Consider the following 23,706-nt stretch of genomic DNA (forward strand, 5'->3'; position numbering starts at 1 on the left):
AAAATGTTTCTAAAATTGTCCTCCTAGTTCTGGGCACAATGATATCAATGCTCTTAATGCATGATCTGCAAAATTACTTATCAATACGAATTTCTTTTATTTGCCTGTTCTATTAACTACTATCAAAAACACTCAAGTTTGGATGCGAAAGACGTATGGCCAGCAAAACTGATTAGCGGATTATTTATTTGCATTTTTTTGTTGATGTAGAGATTCTGTACTAACTGCTTCATTCCAGAACCGAGTACTGCCGGTTTAATTTAGTTCAAAACCGGTTGAATATATTATTCCTAGAATAAGATGTGTTAACTTTCGTATATAAAAGAGCAATGCAAAGTCAGGGTACTACATTCCAACGCGGTACTTGACCTTCTGTTTCAACCGACCTCGTGTTCGAGTCGGAAATATAAAATTTAGAACCCTTTCAAGTCAGGATTCGAACTTACCACATTTGACTTATTACGGTCGAACATACATTTGACTTATTACTATTACCTTATACTCTGAAAATCACCGATCCATGCAACGTATGCAAACTTATATATTTGTCACAAGTTAAAGTAAACGTAAGTTTTTGGTCATATTTAAAATTGAGTTTAGTTGTTTTATGCACATAGCAAATCTCACTGAACAATTACACCTAGGATGCTAGCACAGTAATTTATAAGGACAATGCATCAAGTATTTCATACCTTGCATAGAGACTTACTTATCTAAGATTTAATAATCGATACTGACTGCAAGTAACAGGTCTCTCAATACAGATATAATTTTTCAATTGATATATGTATATATAGGTCATATTGGTCAACACAGCATCGAGGTGCTTGGTCATGAAAGTGTTATATCGAATTACCAGAGAATAGTCGCGTTATGTGCTGTGTCTAAGCTTTATGAAATAGTCGTTTTGGATTTCATCACCCACGATTGCTCTAACTATATATACTATACTACAACACGGTTTCATTCCAAAACGATTCACGTTTTCAAATCATGTGTGTTATACATCCAACATCATTCAGGCGCTACTACAGGTTGACCCGATATATACTCATTTCATTTTTTTCGATCAAATAAACAAGTAAATAAAACAAAGAAGGCTTGGATTCAATTGTCCTTTTTAGAAATAACTACAGAGTTATCTGAAAAGGCGTACTATGACATTTAAAATTGGTGACACATTTTTCCGCAATCTCGAAGGTAGTCTTGTACCTTTTTGCCTTTCTCTATAGAAAGGTATTAGAATAGCTGGAAAAACCGACTTTCGAACGGAGCCTCGGAGACCCATAGTGTTATATACCATTCGACTCAGCTCGACTAGATCGGAAAATGTCCGTGTGTGTATGTATGTGTGTGTGCACTTTTAGAAGATATTTGAACGCGCTCAATCTTCTCAGAGATGGCTGAACCGATTTTAACAAACTAGGGCTCGTTTGAAAGCTACTGTTGAGCCATTGATCAAGTTCAAAGATCAAACGGCTGTGACTTTTGGTTCCGGAGATATGATTGTATAAGTGACGTAACCGACAAAACGCGTTGTATTTATACGCGCTCAATTTTCTCAGAGATGGCTGAACCGATTTTAAGAAACTTGGCCTCATTTGAAAGCTACTATTCATTTATCAAGTTTAAAGATCAAACGGCTGTGACTTTTTGTTCCGGGGATATGATGGTATAAATGACGTAACCGACAAAACGCGTTGTATTTATACGCGCTCAATTTTCTCAGAGATGGTTGAACCGATTTTAACAAACTTGGGCTTGTTTGAAAGCTACTGTTGGGCCATTAATCAAGTTCAAATATCAAATGGTTGTGACTTTTGGTTTCAGAGATATGATGGTATAAGTGACGTAACCGACAAAACACGTTGATTTTTACCGCTCTTGTACATATAAGGGTGCCAATATTTTGGGATCACCTCTAATTTCTTAAAGCGCTACTATTCAAAGGTTTAAGCACCTCGAAAAAAGTCCTCATGCAAAATTTTAGTTAAATCGGACATGGGTAAGGTGTGCTGCCCAGCGGTTTAAGTTTGAAAATTTTCAATCTTGAAAAAGCACCATAGGGGGGAGTACATGAAATTTCCGAAATTGTAAATTTTTTTTGTATGCTAAAAATCTTAAAAATGCATGAAACGTCAAGATTTAGTGTTATTTCAAAAAAAAAATTTCGAAAAAATTGACTTTCTGAGACTTTTCTAAGTCCCAAAAAGTCGATGTTTCAAAAAATAATTTTTCGAGGTGACACTAAATCTCGACGTTTCATTCAATTCTAAGACTTTTGGCATCAACAATTTTTTTTCGATTTCGAAAATTTCATGTACTCTCCACTATGGTGATTTTTCAAGATATATGAAAATTCCACTGAGTGGACTAAGAAGGGTTTTGCCTTTCTCTATAGAAAGGTATTAGAATTGCTGAAAAAACCGACTTTCGAACGGAGCCTCGGAGACCCATAGTGTTATATACCATTCGACTCAGTTCGACGAGATCGGAAAATGTCTGTGTGTGTATGTGTGTGGACTTTTCGAAGATATTTGAACGCACTCAATTTTCTCAGAGATGGCTGAACCGATTTTAACAAACTTGGGCTCGTTTGAAAGCTAATGTCGGGCCATTGATCAAGTTCGAAGATCAAATGGTTGTGACTTTTGGTTCCAGGTATATGATGGTATATGTGATGTAACCGACAAAACACGTTGATTTTTACCGCTCTTATATATATGAGGGTGCCAAAATTTTGGGATCACCTCTATTTTCGTTAAGCTCTAGTGCTCAAAAGTTTAAGCACCTCGAAAAAAGTCTTCATGCGCTAAATCGGACATGCGTAAGGGGTGCTTCCCGGTGGTAAAGGTTTGACAATTTTCGATCTTGAAAAAGCACCATAGGGGGGAGTACATGCAATTTCCAAAATCGAAAATTTTTTTTGATGCCGATACTCTTAAAACTGCATGAAACATCGAAGTTAGTGTCATATCAAAAAAATTTTTTTGAAAAAAATCAACTTTCTGGGACTTACATATATATATATATATATATATATATATATATATATATATATATATATATATATATATATATATATATATATATATATATATATATATATATATATATATATATATATATATATATATATATATATATATATATATATATATATATATATATATATATATATATATATATATATTGCTGTTGAATTTATCTCATTCAAAGTGATGATTCAAACCCTATTTTAATCCACCTAGTGGTGTAATGATGCTTTTCCAATGTATTTTTCCGGAGGAAAATAAATATCTATCATAATAAATTATTGGCAACAAAAAATATTGAAACATTGTGGCATTCTTCATAACGCTTTCTTTTCACCATAGAAGAGATGGTTTGACCTTCAAATCATATAATAACCTATATAGCGAAACGGTTTAAAATTTTATACTCTCATCACCCTGTATTTCCGGAACCGGATGTCGTATCCGAACCAATTCATTTAAATCTAAGTTTGAGAAAACAGTTCCCAATATTTCTGAGAAAAGTAAGTAAATTCCAGTTTGGAGCTTCTGATTACTATTTCCGGAGCCGGAATCGATTCGTATGGCTAGCAACTAACACGACCCATAAAATAACCCTATAACAGTTTTATGTTTAATTTAATACGAGTTTTCACGTGTTTTGCATCGCTGTTTTATACGGTTTGAAATTTTAAACTTTTTTCGCCTGATAATCCAAGAACCGGAAGTCGGATTAAAGTCAGAAATTTTGCATATTAATCATGGAGCCATTTATTTGAAGCTAAATTTGAGAAGCATCTCTGAGGAAATGAAGCTTGTTCCATATTGCAGACTTTGATCACTGTTTTCGGTACCGGGATTGGGGCACCGAGAAATCTTATGTGAGTTTGGGTGGTCTTCAACCTACAAGACTTATAAGCTAGAGGAATTCATTTATTATTTTTGAGAAATTAGTTTATATTTACATCATCTTCTATTATAGCAAAAATAACCGGAAGTCATGAAAGTTATGAAATTCTAAAAATTTCTTCGGAGCAATAGTACCTTTCATTTGAGCCTAAGATTGTAAAAATTTGTGTGTTAAATGAGAGCACATTTTGTGCAATTTATTTTTGCATATTTTTCATTGCAATTCTTGCCGAACGTCCGAATCATATGAAATTAGGAACACTTCTCTGGGACAACGGTACCGTTTATTTGAGCCTAAGTTTGGGTAAATCAGTTCAGTTCTACGCAAAGTGACATTTCAATTTTGCGATCTCGACGAAAGGCAAAACCTGTTTTAATCAATCTAGTGGTGTTATGGTGCCTTTTTCATATTACTCATGTTTCCATAAATAACTTCGGGAGTTTGGAACCTATATGACTGAAATCGATTCATTTTGCCAGCAAGTAGCATTACCAATATGACAGGTTGCAATTTCATACACTTTACCTTGTATTTTCGGAGCCGGAAGCCAGATCTAGATAAAATTCTACATCAACTTATGAAAACATTATACTTTTCATTCAAATCTGAGTTTGCGAAGATCCGTGTGGTCGTTTCTGAGAAATTGGAGTGATTTCCAGTTTGAAGCATACGAGTATTTTCCCAGCTTCGATTCAAGACCTTAAAGATGGAATTCGTGAAGTTATTGAGGACATAAAGCAGCCACTTTTCGATTTTGTGAAGGAAAATTTCATGAAAAGGATATGGTCCTGTAAACGTAGCCGTAGTGATCTGTTGGCTGATATTGTTTTCCATAATAATGGCAAACCTTTCTTAAACACCCAAAAAATTATCTCAGAAAAATGCTTCTTATTGAAAAACCTCTTGAAACCAACCCAATGAAAAACTTGGTATTTCGCGAAACTTTCAAAACAACAATTGATTTTTTTCTGGAAAGCCATCTCCCTTACACTAATAGGTAGCGAAAGGGCACGGTGAAAATACTTTTAAACAACAGTTAACGATATTCGCATTTGTTATGTTTGGCGAATATTCGTGATAAGAATTCCCCAGACGATCTGAACTGCACACGGTACAACGACACTAGTAATGCTAATTCATTGCATGGAGTTATTGATTGGATTTGGCGCATATGTTTATTGCATCTGACGACCTTGAGAAGTGGAACAGTTGTTCAAATTTTGGCAACATTTTTTTCTGAGATTCTATTTGCAGCGAGAGTATTGTTTGAGCTTGGCAGAGATTCTCAGAATAAAATTGTTTATTCCATTTTTCTCAATACATGTCAATGTCAATTAAATAGTATCCGGCTATGCTGTCACTTGTTGAGATATAACTAAAAAATAGAATCTATCTTTAGGTAAACTAGATCGACCTAGAAGTATGTGGTTTGGCAGACCAACGCTAGTCGTGAAATGTCTATAAGCAATCATAAACAGTCTCCTGCAACGAAGAGTCCTAACCAGCGTGAACAAGAGAACAGAGAAAATATCGGTTATAATTTCCGACACACATTGAACCAAAAACAGTAGAAAAATCCATTCACCCTCCTTTCTACCAACCCGAGTTTGATGATATCAACATCCGCCCGTTTATTATGTATCAATTCCGAACATCATCTAAATTCCTTCATACTCTTATAATCAAATGCATACTGCTTTCACAATATAAATTGTGTCATGCGGGTTTATTGTTATCGAGTTATCGATTACGCTAGAGCTTAACAAAGAATTCCTCATCACTGCCGTACCGTTTGAGTAACTGAGATACAACAAAGAAATCAAATTTACAGTAATTAATAAGATAAAACGCTTCATTCTTCTCTGTAAGTTACATTACAAATTACAAACCAGTAATCAGGAACTTGAATTAGATTGCAGTTTTATATATACGACGGTAAACATTCCAAGTATTGCATTTTTTAGCGCTCACGTAACTATTAAGTCATTGGAAAAGCGCACTTTTGCTTGTGCAACAAGTTCTGAAACTATTGTTGAACATATCAGATGTAGGTTTCATAAGCAGGAATCTGAACTAAGGTTGGATAAAGTATTATATTTAATGATAAAACAAATCAATTGAGTTTTCCCTATACTATGGAATGGTGTAATGTACATTCGATATGCATACACATATAAGCATAATTTTCCTAACATACCTAACAAAAATAATCATTGTATAATAATTGTGCAATTTGAAAATTTGAACAAGCTACAATTGCTAATTGGGAGGGGATTATTTTTCGTTTTTAACACATCATTATTCTAATGCCGAAATAAGTTAGTTTTTTTTAATCCAGATATTCACTAAGTCAATCGTTAATTTTCATTGAAATTACTTCTACAAAACTTTTTTAATCCACCTAGTGGTGTAATGGTGCCTTTCTCATATTATTTATCGTTTCAAAAACATCACTAGAAGGTTCTGTCAAGATTTTTTCTTTCAAACTTGAATAAAATCATAAATTTTCTGTGGGTATAAACTACCCTAACCTTTTCAATTTGTAAACAGTTATGTCAAGTTAATATAGATTTAAATGTGGCAATCCTGCACGCTATACAAAATTGAACAAAGCACGCTGTGTGCTAGGCGGTGAAGTTTTCTTCTTCCGTACCAGCAGGGACCGATGCGTACCGGTTGTGCATGATTTTGTATGACAGTTTGAAAGTTTTGATACTCATCGCCCTATAATTTCGGAACCGAAAGTCGTATCTGAATGAAATTGCATTCTTTTAAGATACTGGAAATTTCAATATAAATCATGATTTGAGAAAATCGGTTCAACAATTGGGGTTGAAATCGAAGTGAGTTTCGTTTTTGGAGCTTATCATCACTATTACCGGTGCGTTCGGAAGCGGTAACCGGGGAGTAGTTGTCCGAAAGTAGATTTTTATATCCACTAACTAACAAGGTCTGCCCACTTTTGGAAAACACTCATGAAATTGAAAACACACACACAGGAAGAGAGAAAGAGAGAGATTTTGTGATATCGACGAATTGAGTCGAAAGGTATATGACACGTCGGTTCAAAAGTCGGTTTTCACAGTGATTGCATAGTCTTTCTATAAGAGAAAGGCAAACAATACTTTTTTGAAAAACACACCGAAATACTGGTATTTGTATTTGTTACTATTTCGTGACGTTAGTGGCAAAATACTTGAAAATACTTGTGTAGTCACATTCGTAGTTAACTTGGATGAACTCGTTTCAAAATGAAAGACAGATTAGTATGCGATAAATATTTAATTGAATTGAGAAAGTGGAATCCTTCTGGCACTACTCAAACATATGAGCTACTCTGGATGTGATGAAGCACATCGCTAAAAGCAGCTTGAGACCTTATTTTGTTATCAAGCATTCAAATGCTCTAATTCGATATTTCGCGTTCGTGAAAGTTTTCAGACAAAGATTTCACTTTTGCATTGGAAGCACATCTGCAACAAAAATCACATTCTATCTCCTGGAGACCCACGGAGGCCACACAGTTTTGGTATGTAATATTGCCCAGCCAGATTTGGATTGAATGTTGGTTCTGTACTCAAAGAGGCCAATCCTTCAAACCGTTGAAGCCTTGCCCATTTGAACAATATTGAGAAATCATGAAAACAATCACATCACAACATCACAAAACCACTGAGATAATCGAAAAAATCTAATGAGTAGTGTCAAGAGCATGAAGAATTGGTTCAATAAAGTAATGATGTTGAACCGGATGTTATCGCAGCAAAATGTGCATAAAAGAAATTACAAGTTGGCATATACCCGTCTGTTTTTGCTGTTGAGTCTCCATTTCATAAAATCCGGGATGTTGTCAAGCGGGAACAGTGTGAATTTTTGGTTATTAAAAGTACAGCGGAGAAAAAAAAGGGCTGAAGAGAATAAACAGTTCAACTTTCAACCATATGCTATTTGCGTGACACATATATCCTTCTTCCTTAGGCAAAAAAAAGATAACAGCTGGCGATACATGAGCGAGTCATTTTTTAATCGGATTAAATATCTCCTCACGGTAAGAAATATCGGGAAGCTATTTTGTTCATTTTACTTTTATAGTTACATTATTGAGGGGTTTTCAGCTGATTTTTCAAACTTGAAGTATACAGCTTCGTAACCACAATCAAGATATCTGTGTATTAGAGTCGTTTAATCTTATAATAATATTTAGTTCTCACTTCTAATATTTATGTGCAGTTTTGGCTATTTAACATCACAAATCATGTGTGTTCACAATACCGATCGATAACTGCTAGGACTTGGATTCTGGCACATATAGGTTAAAGCAATATGCTGTTCGAAAAAACTTGTTTTAATCCACCTACCGGTATAATGATGTCTTACTCATATCTCTCATATTCTCGTATATAAATTTATGGAATTCTTCAAAATAATTTTATTTGATCCTTGAAAAACAAAAAAGTTGATCCATAAACTTGTGCAACCTACAGAATGAAACAGTTCTCAGATTAGCTAGGCGATCTTTGAAAAAACAAAGTGAGTTCCACTATTGCAGGTACTTCCGAAACCAGAATTCGGGAACCGGTTCTCCTGGTTACAATCTCCGGTCGTTAATCGAAAACCTGGAACCAGGAAAGCCAAAATTGAGTTATTTGGCCGTCTACTAACAGTGACTTCCAATTGAAGTACTTTCAAGGTGAGTTTCGAAAAAAACCTTTTTTACTTCGGCGCTTTTAGTGACGGTATAATATTTTAACAATTTCACCCGATAATTCTGGAACCGCACGGAACCACCGGCGATCCCATTTCAACCAGAATATTATTTGATTTTCTAAATCGATTGGTTAAAATTTGGTGCAACTAATCGATTGTTGTTTTAACTGAACTGTCATTTTTATTTTTCGATAATAATCATAATATTACTATCTGAAAATTACTGAAATACGTCATGATCTATTTGAAAAAAGTTCGGTATGCTGAGATACTTATTTCATGTATTCATATCATTGTTCCAATATAAACAGTATTTTATATTGACATGTAATATCATTAGTTATTAACAGGGCTGGGAAAACCACCGATCACTGCTGATCTTAAGATCACTGATCTCGTACATAAATATCCCTACTGATTTCATCACAAGAGATCTTAACCAAGGTATAAATCATCGTTACGAAATCACAACTAATCTGATCTCTGAGTGATTTTGATTTTTGAACGATCATGATTTTGACATGACATTTTGAAGCAACGCGAACATTGTTGATTTTCCATTGCGATTATTGTTTTGCTTTCAGCTGTCTCCGGCATTTGACAGCATTCAAAACAACATATTTTTCAACTACTTGAATATATGCAAATCAAAAACCATATTTCATGAATCGAAAATAAATTAGTTGAATCAACAATCTCAAAAATCAAAAACGGCTATATTGCAATTTTACGATCGAAGGGTTCTCCGTGCGGATGTCGGATCCAGATGAAATTCAGGAATTCAATATGGGACCACAAGACCTTGGGAGCCAAGAGAGTCGGAATCGGTTTGTTTGGCTGTCTAATGATAATGACTATCAGGAGTAGTTCTGAGTAGAGATGGTCGGGTATATAAATTCTTATACCCGAACCCGACCCGTACCCGAGTGATCAGCAAAAAAATTTACCCGTACCCGACCCGTACCCGATCAAAAATTAAAAAAATTACCCGTACCCGACCCGTACCCGATCAATGATTAAAAAAAATTACCCGTACCCGACCCGTACCCGAAAAAAAATAAAAAATTTTACCCGTACCCGACCCGTACCCGATTAAAAATTACCTGTACCCGTACCCGACCCGAATGAGTAGTAAAAATTTTACCAAAATTCAGTATGGAAAAATTAAAGTGTTTTAGATATCGAGCCGTATCAGGCTCTAGTTGGTAAGTAAAATACATTAAAATGCTTGTTTACATTTAAAAATATAAATACAATATGAAACATGAATACAGGGTCCGCCATGTAACTTTTTTTTTAAACATGCAATAAAACACAAACGGTTCATCCGATTTCAAAATTTATTTTTTTTTTTCATATTAAAGTACAATTCTTCGGTTAATTGTGGAATATAATTTCATTCAAATGGCTGCCTCGGCTGGCCTTGCAGTACGCCATACGGTCGGTCCAGTTTTTTAGTACATTTTTGATTGTATGCAGCTTTATTTCAGCTATGGCTGCACGAATGTTGTCCTTCAAGGCTTGAATTGTCTCAAAGATAATAGTCTAACGGCGGCAAATCACAGCTCCGAGGCGGCCAAACGACATTCGAATTTCGACTGATAATTCGATCTTCGAGGACTGTGCGCAAAAGATCGATCGTAGCGTTAGCTGTGTGGTTCGGAGCGCCGTCTTGTTGGAACCAAATGGTGTCCAAGTCTTCCTCTTCAAGTAACAGGAAGAACCAATCGCTAATCATGGTGCGGTAGCTCTCGCTATTGACCGTGGCGACGGCTTCTGCCTCATTTACGAAGATAAATGGGCCAATGATGCACCAAACCGTCACTCTCTGAGGATGCATCGACTTCTCCACGATAACATGCGGGTTTTCCGTCCCCCAGATGCGACAATTTTGCTTATTAACAGACCCGCCGAGATGAAAATGCGCCTCATCCGAAAAGATGATTTTTTTGCACACATTCCGCAACATTACCATGATTTTCAAAGTAAAACTGCACTTTTTTCACGCGTTTCTCAAGCGGAAGGATACAACTAAGTTTCTGTCAAATCAGAAGTGACATTTAGGTTACTAATGTCGAAATAACCGCTAGTTCAAAAATAAATGTTAGATGGCGGACCCTGTAGATTTCCAATGTCTTTGGTACTTTATACTCATTTACAAATGTCAACAAAAGAGAGTAATATCTACTCAAATTTTTCAAGAAGCATATTTAGCCAAAATGTCGTAATACCCGTTGTATTCAATTTTGGGTAGGTATGGTTTTTACGAAATAGTGTGACTTTTGATTCGATTCTTTAGAGCCACAAGTAAGCGTTCTCATTATCTTGACACACAAATCAAAATTCACATTCAAATCACTTGAAAAATCACGTTAAATGGTTCCAAATGTCTAATTGAATATTATACGTGACGAAAATTAATGTTATGCGAGGATTCCCTAAAATGAATAGAGTATCATCAGTTCGTTTACGTGTATTGACCAAACATCAAACAATGTACGTGTATTCGATTTTGAAAATGGTGAACAGTGAGTCCTTCAAGTGTAAGTAGTTTAAACATTCGCAGGAAATTTGTTTTGGTTAAAATTTTTTACTACAAAGCAAAATGAATTATGATTTTGGCTCACAAACCCACACCCACTATGTTAACGGTAGCTGGTGGTTTTTACAGCAATTGAACTTTTTTGCCACCTCCGGTGGAACCCTCAACGAGTGAACGCGGTGAAAATTTGAGTATTTCGCGAGAAAAGATTCTCACCCGTACTTTTGCGACTCCACGTTGTCACGTATCGAGATTTTCACTTGTAGTCCAGTGAAAAGAAACGAAAATTAACTGGCAATATAGCCCAACTTGCTGTGCCATCAATCGGTGTCATTTCAAGTGAGGTGACACCACCCAGAAGTGAAGAATAAGAAGAACTTCTATGCAGATTTTCTGAAATAAATGTTCATGTTTTTATGGTAAAAACCCTAATGATTTATATGAAAATTTTGAAAATCTCCAACCAATATTTAAAACAACCGTTTTCTTGTATCTGAATGTGTATTACATAACTTTTCACGTAACTATGATTGATCGCTTTTTTTAAATGAAGAAAAGAAATGTTTTTTTTCTGGAAATGTCAAAACCCCTTGAATCAAATTGTTTATTTTTCGGAAGAACTGTTTTGCAATAAAAAATTCTCGTCAACGTATAAACATATTTATGTGAAGTACAAATGGTCGGGTAATCGATCAGAAAAAAAAATTTACCCGTACCCGACCCGTACCCGAGTGAGCAGTAAATTTTTTTACCCGTACCCGACCCGTACCCGAGTGAGCAGTAAAATTTTTTACCCGTACCCGACCCGTACCCGATTGGAAATAAAAATTTTTACCCGTACCCGACCAAAAACCCGTCGGGTACGGGTACGGGTCGGGTTTCGGGTAAAATACCCGATACTCGACCATCTCTAGTTCTGAGGCCAGTTTAGAAACTTTTGTACGTTTTTTGTTTCACAAGTTCAAGTGACGGTAAAAAATGTTTTACACACTTAACCCATTAATTCCAGAACCGGAAGTCGGATCCGGATAAAATTCAGGAATTCCGTATGGGACACAAGACTTTTCATTAGAAACTAGGTTAAATTCAAGCCACTAGTTTTTACCTTTTTTATAAACATAAAAATAGGTATAGAATTCGCTCAAAAATTTTCCGAGGCCCGGAGGGCCGAATGTCATATAATAATCGATTCAGCTCGACGAACTGAGCAAATGTCCGTGTGTGTATGTGTGTGTGTCTGTATGTGTGTTGTCAACAAAGAGGTCGAGATCTCAAAGATGGCTGGACCGATTTAGACCAAGCTAGTCGCAAATGAAAGGTTTCCCCGTTACCCTGAATGATATTGCATGGTTTTGAGATCGGATGTTTACTTTTTGAATTATACGAAGTTTTATGTCAAAATTTTCTGTGACAGTATCTGTCACAATTGACCTTGAGAATAGAATATATTTTCAGACTAAGATTTCGCACGGTAATACCTATCCAACAAGCCATAGATTGTTAAAATCCGCCCATTTTAACGGAAATATAGAAATTTTTGTGTAAGCGACTTTTTCCCCTATTCCAACAGTAGAAGTTTTGAGCGCTGTCTGGCAAAGAAATGCTTGGGAGCAACATAAAACACGATTTTTTATACTGTTACATACATTTGTTTCTATGTACCCAAAAGGCTGTGTACAGCATGATATTTTGCTTCGGACCGATTTTAGCACGGTTCGTTTTTGGCAACATAATCGTTCGAATATGTCATATGTAAAGCAGATGATGGAAGAATTTTCGAGTTGAAAGCAATTCCATAATTATATTGATTTAAACTACTTACAGCAATAAATGCTGGAAGAACATAACAGTCGAATACCATTCGAATCAGTTCGTCGAGATCATCAAATGCGTGTGTGACAAATGATGAGATTCATATGAAATGTCGTATACTCCCAAACAAGGTTCCTGAATTATGTTTGGATCCGACCTCTGGTTCCGGAACTACAGGATGATATGTGAAACGAAAATAAAACTGTCATTTTTCTCGTAGAATGCTGAACCGATATAATATTCCAATGAATTCTAAGAATCAACGAAGATTCTATAAAACATCTTGCTTTTCAGTCAGATACAACTTCCGGTTTCGGAGATTAGTAGTGATTAGTCAGTGATTAGTATAAAAATGTCTATTTCACATAAATTTATCAGGTTTATCGGGTTAGCAAATTTGAATAGTCGATAACCAAATAAACTCATTTCATTTTTGGTTGTATTCAGTTTTCGTTTCGGAAGGCACCCAAAAATTTAATTCGCACTACGATTCCTCAAAGATGTCTACATTGATTTTCAAACATTTTGAAACAAATGTAAACTATGCAGCTATTCAGGTGAATTTGTCTGACTTCGGCTACACCGAATTTCAAATTCCGGTTCCTATATCGAATCGTTTCTCGAAGCTCAATCGTTTTCTAAAAAAAAAGCCAAATCGAATTTTAGAAACAAAAGTTCAAATTAAAATAAATCCAATTTGATCCAATTCTGACTTCCGATTCTGGAATTGTAGGATGATGAATTTTTAAAATTCAAAGCGATATAGAAGATGACAATCCCGAAAAGCTTTACAGTTGGACTCAAAAATATTGCAATTTATTTGTCGCTGGTTCCTGAAGTACCTTAAATTCCTGGCTCTGGAAGTACCTTAAATTACCCTAAACTCTAAAGTGGAAATTACTTCAACATATCATGTAATCTTTAATCGATTTTTACACTTTTAGATTTAGATTCGATCCGATTTGCAGTTTCGACATTACAGTAATGAATCATAAAAATCTCAATTTGCCACTTAAAACGACGGACATTAGAATAATGTCATGAAAACTATCACACCGAAGAATATTCATGCAAAAAACACATGCAGATTGATAAAAAAAAGGTATCATCTCACTGCTAGGTGGATTAAGCACGTTTTTAAATATATTTTCGTGTTTTGCATCACCGCTCTGTAAGCCGGAAGTCGGATTCAAATCAAATTCAGAAAGTTTATACAAGACCTTTCATTTGAATGTTAGTTCATGAAAATTGGTTCAACCATCTCTGAGAACAATTAGCATGAAAAATTTTTTACATACATACATACATACACACACATACAGACATTTTGCGTATTCGATGAATTGAGTCGAACAGTACATGACACTCGGCGCTCCGAATCTCATTTTAAAAAACAGTGATTGTATAACCTTTCTGTATGAGAAAGGCAAATATACTGTTAGGGTGTTATTATTTAGAAGTAGAGTGATTTCTTCATTAGCAAAGTTAACCAGCAAACCTATTCCAAAATCCCGTTTCAATTCACCTAGTGGAGTAATTGTGCCTTTCTCATTATCGTTCATATTAGAAATTTATGCATGTACCACTTTAGGCGACTGCCTTAGATTTTCAACTTAAATACTAGATGTGTTTTTGAGTGATAACCTTTCTACATTAGAAAGGTAAAATTTTCCAATACGGTAATATTATAGTATAATTATAACAAACTTTTGGAAAATTATTATCACACTTTCGTTGCATTCTTGTAGATTATTCGAAGAATAGCATAGTTTTTCTTAGTATCAGTTCCGATTGCATTCAAATATTGTTTGACTACCGTGCAAAGAATTGGAATCATATCACATTGAAATGTAAATATTACAACCTGCATTTCGAGTTCGTTACACATCAGCATTAACTTATTTATTTATCTATTGTAGTCGATAAAGATGGCTGTCGAATTTACAAATTTCTCCCGCAGATTTCAATGAGAAAAAATCGTGATTTCCACAGGAAATGACCAAAAAAAGGAGTTTGTTATTTTAATGTTTGAGAAGGACCTAAGAAAAAATTCCTTAGAAATTTTCTCATGAAGTTTTTGTTCGTTTAATTTGGTGTCTTCGGCAATGTTTTAGTTAATTAATAGAACTTCAAAATTTGCACGATGAAAGGAGTGTTGTTCTGAAAAGAAAAACGTAAAAATCAGTTTTCTCAAAAAAGGATTTTTTGACAACTAATGAAGTTTATTGCACTATAGCTTAGGATGGAGAAGTAAAAGATAAAAAAGTAATAGCATTTTGATATGATTAAATTTTTGAAAATTATTGTCTTTTTTGATGTTTGCAAATTTTCAATTGAAAAACTTTGGAAAATGCTAACGTTCTCAAGATACAACGATTTTGAAATAACGTTTACTGGAAAGCTTTACTTTCTGCCGTTTTCGAATGTTTTCCGAGTATTGTTTCGAGAAACTGGTAATTCTGTAATATAGTAGTTTTATATAAATCACTTTTTTCGTTATTTTTTTTTTAATTTTTCGAGTCTTCTCAGAAAATATAAAATCGATGATGGATTTTATTTAAATGGAAAAATACGGGTGATTCCAATGATTTTTTTGTTGTTGATATAGTGATAAAAACAATTGTGGTTTGATTCAACCGATGTTTTTGTAAACAACCCACATTGGAACATCCATATTCTAGTTAAAAACAAGCATATTTTGTTTGAATATTCGATATATCGGTTTGAAACAATTATTTTTTGGCTTGATTGTCAAGTAATTGTTTTGTTGTTTTAAACAACCAGAATTTTACTGCGTGTAGCGCTTAACTATTACTACCTTTTTGCATGGTGGGTCAAAATACTTCCATGGACAAAAATATAGTTAGTGAATAGGTTTACTAATTCATTATTTAGTTCACGAATCAATAAAAAATCCGTTAGTGAATCGAGTTCAAATAAAGAAATAAGATATTCAGATAGAAGTGAAAGGGAAAAAGGAGTAAAGAATAAAGTACTAAATGAATAATATCTACAAGAAAGAATAGTGCTATTGTTTCCTGGCTGTTCATGAAAACATCTTCCTTTTCATTACTCAATATATCATCACTACTAGATAGGGTAGTTCGTTTGTGCAGTTGCGAACGACACGAATCGACATTTTTAAAATATGTGTTCAAATGAGTTTTGGACTTTTCTGTCATATCACAAAAAATGAACTAACGTGCATATTTGAAGAAAATGACAATTACAGCTGGGGAACGTTATTTTCCTACTACTGAAATTTTTATTTTCAATCTGATTGTCATATCTCTTCAATTGAAATCGATTCATAAACCTTTTCTAAATGATTGCTCTTAATTTGTGATTTTATTGGTTTGTAAACTTATAATATTCTTGTGCATAATTTTGTAATTTAGACCCAGTATAACATTCAAATAAACTTTATCATCGAAGGAATATTGTATGAGAAGATTCTTTTCGAAAAGTTAAAAAACAGATAAAATTATTATTTTACACAACCTTATACCATATTAAATTACCCTATTGAAAAACTAAATGCTTCTAAGTTAACAACACTCTAAAAACATTCGGAAACATTCGAAATTCGCAATCTTTAGAAAAATCGGATCAGAAAACATGTTAAAAATATTTGTACAATTTTCAAACGACCGGTCAACTAAGCTAAGCCAGGATACACGTGACATACCATTTGAATGAGTTCGTCGAAATTGATTTCTTCAATCTTAGAATCAAATGCGATGTCTTGGACAAAAGGGTCCAGTTTCGGAAACACTAAATAAGTGTTAAAGCTTTCAATTTCAAAAATGTATTTCTATAAATAGCAATATAATAAGAGCGAATTACTTAAGAATCGTTTGTATAATCTTCCAGATTACAGGATTTGTTAATTGATGTCAAAAAAAACTCACTGTTGCTATTTCGGTTACCAATACCGGTTGTTCCGAAAACAAATTCCCTATAATGGAACCAACTTCGATTAGTCAGAGATGATTGAGACGATTTTCGTAAATTTAGATTCAAAAGTCTACTAGTCTCATATGTTGCCATTGGTTATTATTCTAATCCAACTTTCCTTTCCGGAACACTTATTCTCAAATTCCCGCGAATGTTATATTATTCAACTTTGCAATTATTTCAGATGTAGAGAAAAAACGATCTAAAACTATCTTATATTCCTGCATCAATTGTCCGATTAGTTAAATTGATCCAACATTTCAGCACTGAATCGCTAGTCCTAATGCTAACAAACGCTCGAGCGGATTGTAATCTGCCACTTAAATTGAGTTATGCTTTAAAACAACAGAGATGTGGTATGATCTATGTGATTTCACTAACTGCCCGTCATTCGTCGCTTCATTCATGCTCTCTTCCGTCATCCAATCAACGAGTATGGGAGGTCAGTAGGGTTCTTTTCTGTATTGAAGTGCACGAAGCGAGCAAAAGTTTCGTTATCTATCATATGAACAAACGAAAGTTACAGCTATCGTAGTTTATTCTCCGGCGAGATAAAGATTTAATTCATTGACCAGAGTCTGTTCCTTCCTCAATTTGTTACACTCAATTCACTTCTGTTCTAATTGAATGGTTTTCTTTCGGTGCTTCATACATCAGATACTTTTCTCGTTTGCCGTTTGTTGGTTTAGAACGCAATAAGAACAGTGTCCAATTTAATAGCTCATCTCGATGTTTTTATTCTTTACGAATTGTTATTGTTTATTTTTAGTTCTGGGCATGACCAAGATATTAATATTGAAAAAATAAGTGCAAAACTACAAAAAAAAATTTATGTATCCGAAATGGAATTTACATTATTTTCCTTGGAATAGGTAAAAAAATGCTATATAATAGTGTCATATGGCGTTAATGAATTTTATCAAGATTCTACATCTAGCTCCGAAGTTATAGGGTAATAAGCGCAAAAATCTTTAAATATTTTCATAGATAATGATGTCAAAAGTATCTAAATATACTAAACTTAAGCAATTTGGATACTATAAGAGCATATGCAGCTGGTCGAAACATGATCTAGGACCATGTTCGAAACTCGAAATAAGGAGTGTGTCGATAAGTAGTTAGCAACATTCAAACAGTTATAGTTTATTACTCTGAAATGGCTTAACTTTTTGCAGCGTGTTTTGCGGTGACATGTTTGTTTACATGTCAATAACAGCTGCGCAATCGATTGGTTTCGGTACGGTTTATCGTTTCAATGATGAGTCGAATTGATCCGGAAACGCGAACAAAAACTCTGTACACTTGGTGCTCAGAAAGTGGTGTCACGTACAACGAAATTGCAAAACGGGTGAAAATGCACCACACCAGTGTCAAAAATATTATCGAGAAGCTCGGTAAGACCCTTTTCATGAAGGATTTGCCCCGATCCGGTAGGAAAACGGGTCCCAGCCAGCCCGACCGGGACTTAAAAGTGGTTGAGTACATCAGGAAAAACCCATCGGCCTTGACGCGGGATTTGGCCAAGCAGTTCAACACCAGCATTGGGATGATTCAACGGACATTGTTCGGAACTCCCTGAAAACGTACAAGAAACATAAGGTGCCGAAAAAGTCCCTGGTACAGCAAGTTCAGGCCAAAACAAGAGCGCGAAAACTGTATAACCGGATTGTACAGAATAAAGACGGATGCATCCTGATCGACGACGAAACCTACGCCAAGGAAGACTCTCGAGCGCTGCCCGGACCGCAATATTATACGAAATCGGTGTACCAGGACCTGGACGACGCTGACATCACGGTGACGATGGAAAAGTTTGGGCAGAAGGTGTTGGTCTGGCAAGCAATTTGTACCTGTGGTTTGCGGTCGTCGATTTTCTTCACGAAGGGCACAATTAACGCCAAGGTGTACGAGGAAGAATGTTTGGCTCCTCCTCTCTTCTGGCCGCATTTGGCTTCAGCCCACTACACCAACTCCGTTCTACAGTGGGTGTAAAAGAATAATGTACAATTCGTGGAAAAGGATATCAACCCACCGAACTGCCCGTATCTTCGGCCAATTGAAAGGTATTGGGCAATTGTCAAGCGGCACTTTCGGAAGGAAGGTGCAATGTCCCAAAACATGCAGGAGTTAAAAAAAACTGAACAGCTGTCACCAGGAAAGTCACAAAAGTAACTGTGCAGAATTGAATGAAGAATGTCAAGTCCAAAGTGCGAGCGTTTCACTAGAATTTTCTTCAATATAATCAGTGAAATGCATAAAAATGTAATTTTTCTACAATATATCGAAAATTGATGTCAAAAATTTTGTTTTTCGCTTTTTCATTGAATAATCAATGTTGCTAACTACTTTTCGATACACTCCTTATGTGAAAGATGAATAATATAACTGAAACTTAAACCAACGTACTTCTATATGAGAAAGGCATCATTACACCACTAGATGGAATAAAAATGATTTTTACACTTAATATGGATTTCATGTCGTTTTTACTTGAGAAAACTAAAACTGACTCAGTGTTGTTGCGTCAAACAAACAAATTGTCACGAAACTAAGTTGTATTTGGTGTTAACAACGGGGGTGTGAGCAAACCCGATATAAGAATTAGGTTCGAAACAGACTAAAATTTCAGTTCAATGCCGTTGTAACTAGGTTCGAACTGATTTCAAACAAAAGATTTGAATAAAGTTAGAGTGGTAACTTGGTCAGGTTTGTTTTGCTTGCAAAGACCAAGCCATTTTCAAACCATTTAGAAAAAATTTGCTAATTTTCACTTTAACTTTTAGAGAAAATGAAAATTACGCATGACGCAAATTCAAGCATTTCGTATTTTTGGGGTGATAACAGAATATTATGTCCATTAACATGTAAATTTAAGTGATTGATATATACATGCTTTTGGACATAAATTTCAACGCTTCGTTTATGTACATTTATTGAGACTCAAATTTATATGATTTTGTCGTTGTGTTTTCAATAAAATAATTTGTTTGGTTTGATAAGAAAAACTCTGGGCCTATGGTAAAAAATAATGAATGGTATTCTTGTATCATTTTATGAATTTTTTTTTTTGTCAGCTACACTTCAAAAATATTTAATTTCCTTTGTAAGTGACGGCAAATCACCTAGGTACTAGGTGGCTCCAGGGCACTTCGCTTATTGTAATAAGCAGATCACCCATACGCTGCACGGAAGTGTTGAGGTATCTACTCTCATGACTAAATCAGTCTTATTAAAAGTCGTCGTAATAGATTCGTAAAAAAGTTTGCATTTTCACTCCCCGTACCAAATACTTTTCACTGATGTTCCCTCCAGATCTCTTAAATCGATACCTTCGCACTCATCGACTACTGAGGCTCTACTGAGTGGACGGCATATTAATTGAACATAAGCTAATTGTAGCTAATACTCGGGCCCACGTATAGAGGGCTTAACCGATGGGATGTGACATTTGCTGTTCAAATTAGTGCTAATAGTTATTTCCGATTCGGTCCCACTTAAACATAAAGATATGTTTGAATCAATATAACAAAAGGTATTCTGCATAAAGCTGATAAAATAGATCAAGCATAATGCTGTAACTTGTGCATGGCGAATACGATATGAAGTACAGGGTCCGGCACTCGAAGTGTAGCCAATTAAAAAGGCCATAAATTCAGTTTGGAAAATTACTTTTACTTAATTCAAAGTACAAAATGTGTAAAAATAATACAAAATTCAGAATCAATTCACTTTTGCTCGATATGACCACCTTTTGCCTTGACTATGGCCTTGAGACGGTCAAAAAACGAATCGCAAGCTGCCCGAATGTGACTTGCAGGTGTATTTTGGCCCACTCGCGGACAATAACTTTTTTCAGCGCCTCGAGACTGGTGTATCTTTTAGTTCGGACTTTGCTCTCCAAAATGGCCCAAAGAGAATAATCCATTGGATTCGCATCTGGTGAATTCGAGAGCCATTGTGTGGACGTGATGAAGTTCGGAACGTTGTTTTTCAGCCATTCTTGGTTCACTCGAGCTTTGTGAGACGGTGCCGAGTCCTGCTGAAACGTCCATGGTCTGCCACCGAAATGTTTGTCTGCCCACGGCTTCAATAACGGCCTGTATAACGTGTTCTGAGAAAATCACTCAAAGAATTCTTGGACAAAAGAATTGAATCGTCACAGAATTATGATTGCCAATTGGTTGATTTGGGAGATCAGTGAAAGAAATATTTTATAGAATTAGAGCTACGCTCGATAACCTTCTAGTATGGCTTCATATTCACAATTCTGAACCAACCGAAGAGTGCGACCATGCAATAATTTTAAATCTTGGCATTTTTGCCACTAAACCTTCGCGTAAACTGTATATTTCAAATACCTTTTCTATTTCTACTGTTCCGGTAAAAATGAATTTCAATGATACGAGATTGAGTTGTTTGTTGTTTGTTTCTTTTATTAGCGACTTTAAAAGCGCGAATGGTTTGTTAATTCGTATCATTATCCTGCAGTACCATTCGAAAACCTGCTTGGTACTACAAGTCTAGGCTCGAATAGTCTACTCCAGAGCCTTCTCATCTGAACTACCGATACAGAGCTAATATGAGTGTTTAATATGTTTTACAAATAGAATTGGGTCGTGGATTGTGGTAATGATTTTGATTCACAATGAAGAGATTTTACTTTATCGCTTTTTGCAAGACTAGCTTCAGAAGCAATTCGTCAATGCGTCGAAAATGAAACAATAAAACATTGAACAGTTATGTTTGCATAAAGTTAGACAATCTGAAATTTTGATATAAGTGTTTTTAAAAAATCATTCTGTTATTATTCTAACAATTTAATACTTCAAAGGATTGTCGTTACTCAAGACACACTCTCAATGTTGAATTAATTTATTGGACCTCATCTCAATCGAGAAAAATTAATGAATAAACTTTGTCTTCCTCTCCTTTCAGAGATTATTCCAATGAAATAGTTAACCAACGGCCAGCATTCGGCTCAAGATGAATAACAGCAAGATGCAAATACGGGAGAGCTTCACAGCGGATGGTGCGACAAGACCGTATAGTGAAAATCGGGGTTATTTTATCACGAGAATGACCCTTTTGACGACAATGGCGATACTCAGCTGCCTCGTGGTAGGTACCGGTCTCCTCATATATCAATTTGCTAGCTGCCAAGAAGCGCCAGTCCATGCCAGCATAAGCGATCATCATTTCCATTTTGTCACAAACCACACGCGGTTACATATTGACACGACTAGTATGCCGGCTCGAACCGACATTGGCACCGTTCCACTAACGACAAGCACATCTTCTACTATCTCCATAACTGAAACCATCGATTCCGTTACAGTTGGAGATCAATCTAACACTAGTCACAATAAATCGGTATCCGAAGATGACAATCTACGATTACCCAGATCAATTGAGCCGATTGCGTACAACATTCGATTAATCCCCTTCATATTTGAAAACAATTTTACGTTTACTGGGAAGATCGGAATAGAGCTGCTGGTGAAGGAGGACTGTGATAATATAACGCTTCACGCGGTTGCTCTCAAAATACACGAAGCATACGTTCAGCGACATGAATTACCAGCATCGACTGAAAAGGCAGATACTAGTGACAGTCGCTACACTCGTCGGCTCCGAAGAAACAGAGAATTTACAAGCGATGATAACCAAATATCAGATGACGATGCTAATTTATTGACACATGTTGAAATAGAACGACAATATATCGTGGATAGTAAACAATTTTTGGTGCTCAAACTTAAAGAAAAATTAAAAATTGGTGAACGGTACACGGTACACATAAAATTTGATGGGATACTCAATGACTACCTTCAAGGATTCTACCGGAGTTCTTACACTGTTCAAAATGAAACAAGGTAGGTTCAACTGACTTTATGCAAATATTTGCCTTGCATCATTCAGCCTATTATATACATATTCAATTTTATTGTGACAGACATCAAAAATTTCCACCTGCTTGGGATAGCGACGAAAATAATTCCTATCACGAAAAAGGGTACACGTACGGTTTTGAACAATCTGCATCCAATAAGTATTATATCGGCATTATCGAAAGCATTTGAGAAAGTTACAATAGCAAATTCAACATTTTATCTTCCATCACAATCTCCTTAATCCTATTCAATCTGGTTTCCGGCAAAACCACAGTACTACAACCGCGTTTCTAAAGATTTACAATAATGTTTGTAAAGTGATCGATAAACGAGGCATGGTATTTTTATTATTGATAGATTTTTCGAAGGCTTTCGATAGGTTATCACATGTGAAATTGCTCCAAAAACTTTCATCTCACATTAATTTTTCTCATACTGCAGTACCACTAATCAGGTCCTACCTTACTGGTCGCTCACAAGTTGTTTTCATTGATGAACATTACTCTCAACCCGCAAATATATCAACTGACGTTTTTCAGTGTTCTATCCTGGGTCCGATATTGTTTTCGATACTTATTAATGATCTTCCATTCGTATTGAAATTTTGCAAAATGGATATTACAGCATCTTAAAACGTGAAACTAAACGTAAAATTTTGAAATCTCTCCTATACCCTCATTTCATTTATGGATCCGAATTTTTATTAAACGCTTTTTCTAAGTCGCTAAGAATGAAACTACCTTGATTTGTTGCGTACGATGGGTTTTCAATCTGCCTCGTTTCTTAAAAGTAACCCACCTACAGAGTGAACTGCTTGGTTGTTCCTTCAATGTATATGTATGCTTTATAAAACTTGAGTCTGTATAGCATGGT

General features: G+C 35.3%; 1 protein-coding gene across 6 annotated transcripts in view; it reads left to right on the plus strand.

Moving 5' to 3' along the window:
- The window catches only part of LOC131440480 (aminopeptidase N), a 53,737-nt gene that overhangs the window by 16,276 nt on the left and 13,755 nt on the right, over positions 1–23,706 (plus strand). For all 6 annotated transcript variants that reach the window (XM_058611790.1, XM_058611792.1, XM_058611793.1 and 3 more), the window contains one exon: positions 21,878–22,815. In XM_058611790.1, the coding sequence (XP_058467773.1) occupies positions 21,926–22,815 (890 nt within the window). In that variant the 5' untranslated portion in view covers positions 21,878–21,925. The remainder of the gene's footprint in view (positions 1–21,877; positions 22,816–23,706) is intronic.

The sequence above is a fragment of the Malaya genurostris genome, chromosome 1 (genome assembly GCF_030247185.1).
Source record: "Malaya genurostris strain Urasoe2022 chromosome 1, Malgen_1.1, whole genome shotgun sequence".
NCBI classification, from domain to species: domain Eukaryota; kingdom Metazoa; phylum Arthropoda; class Insecta; order Diptera; family Culicidae; genus Malaya; species Malaya genurostris.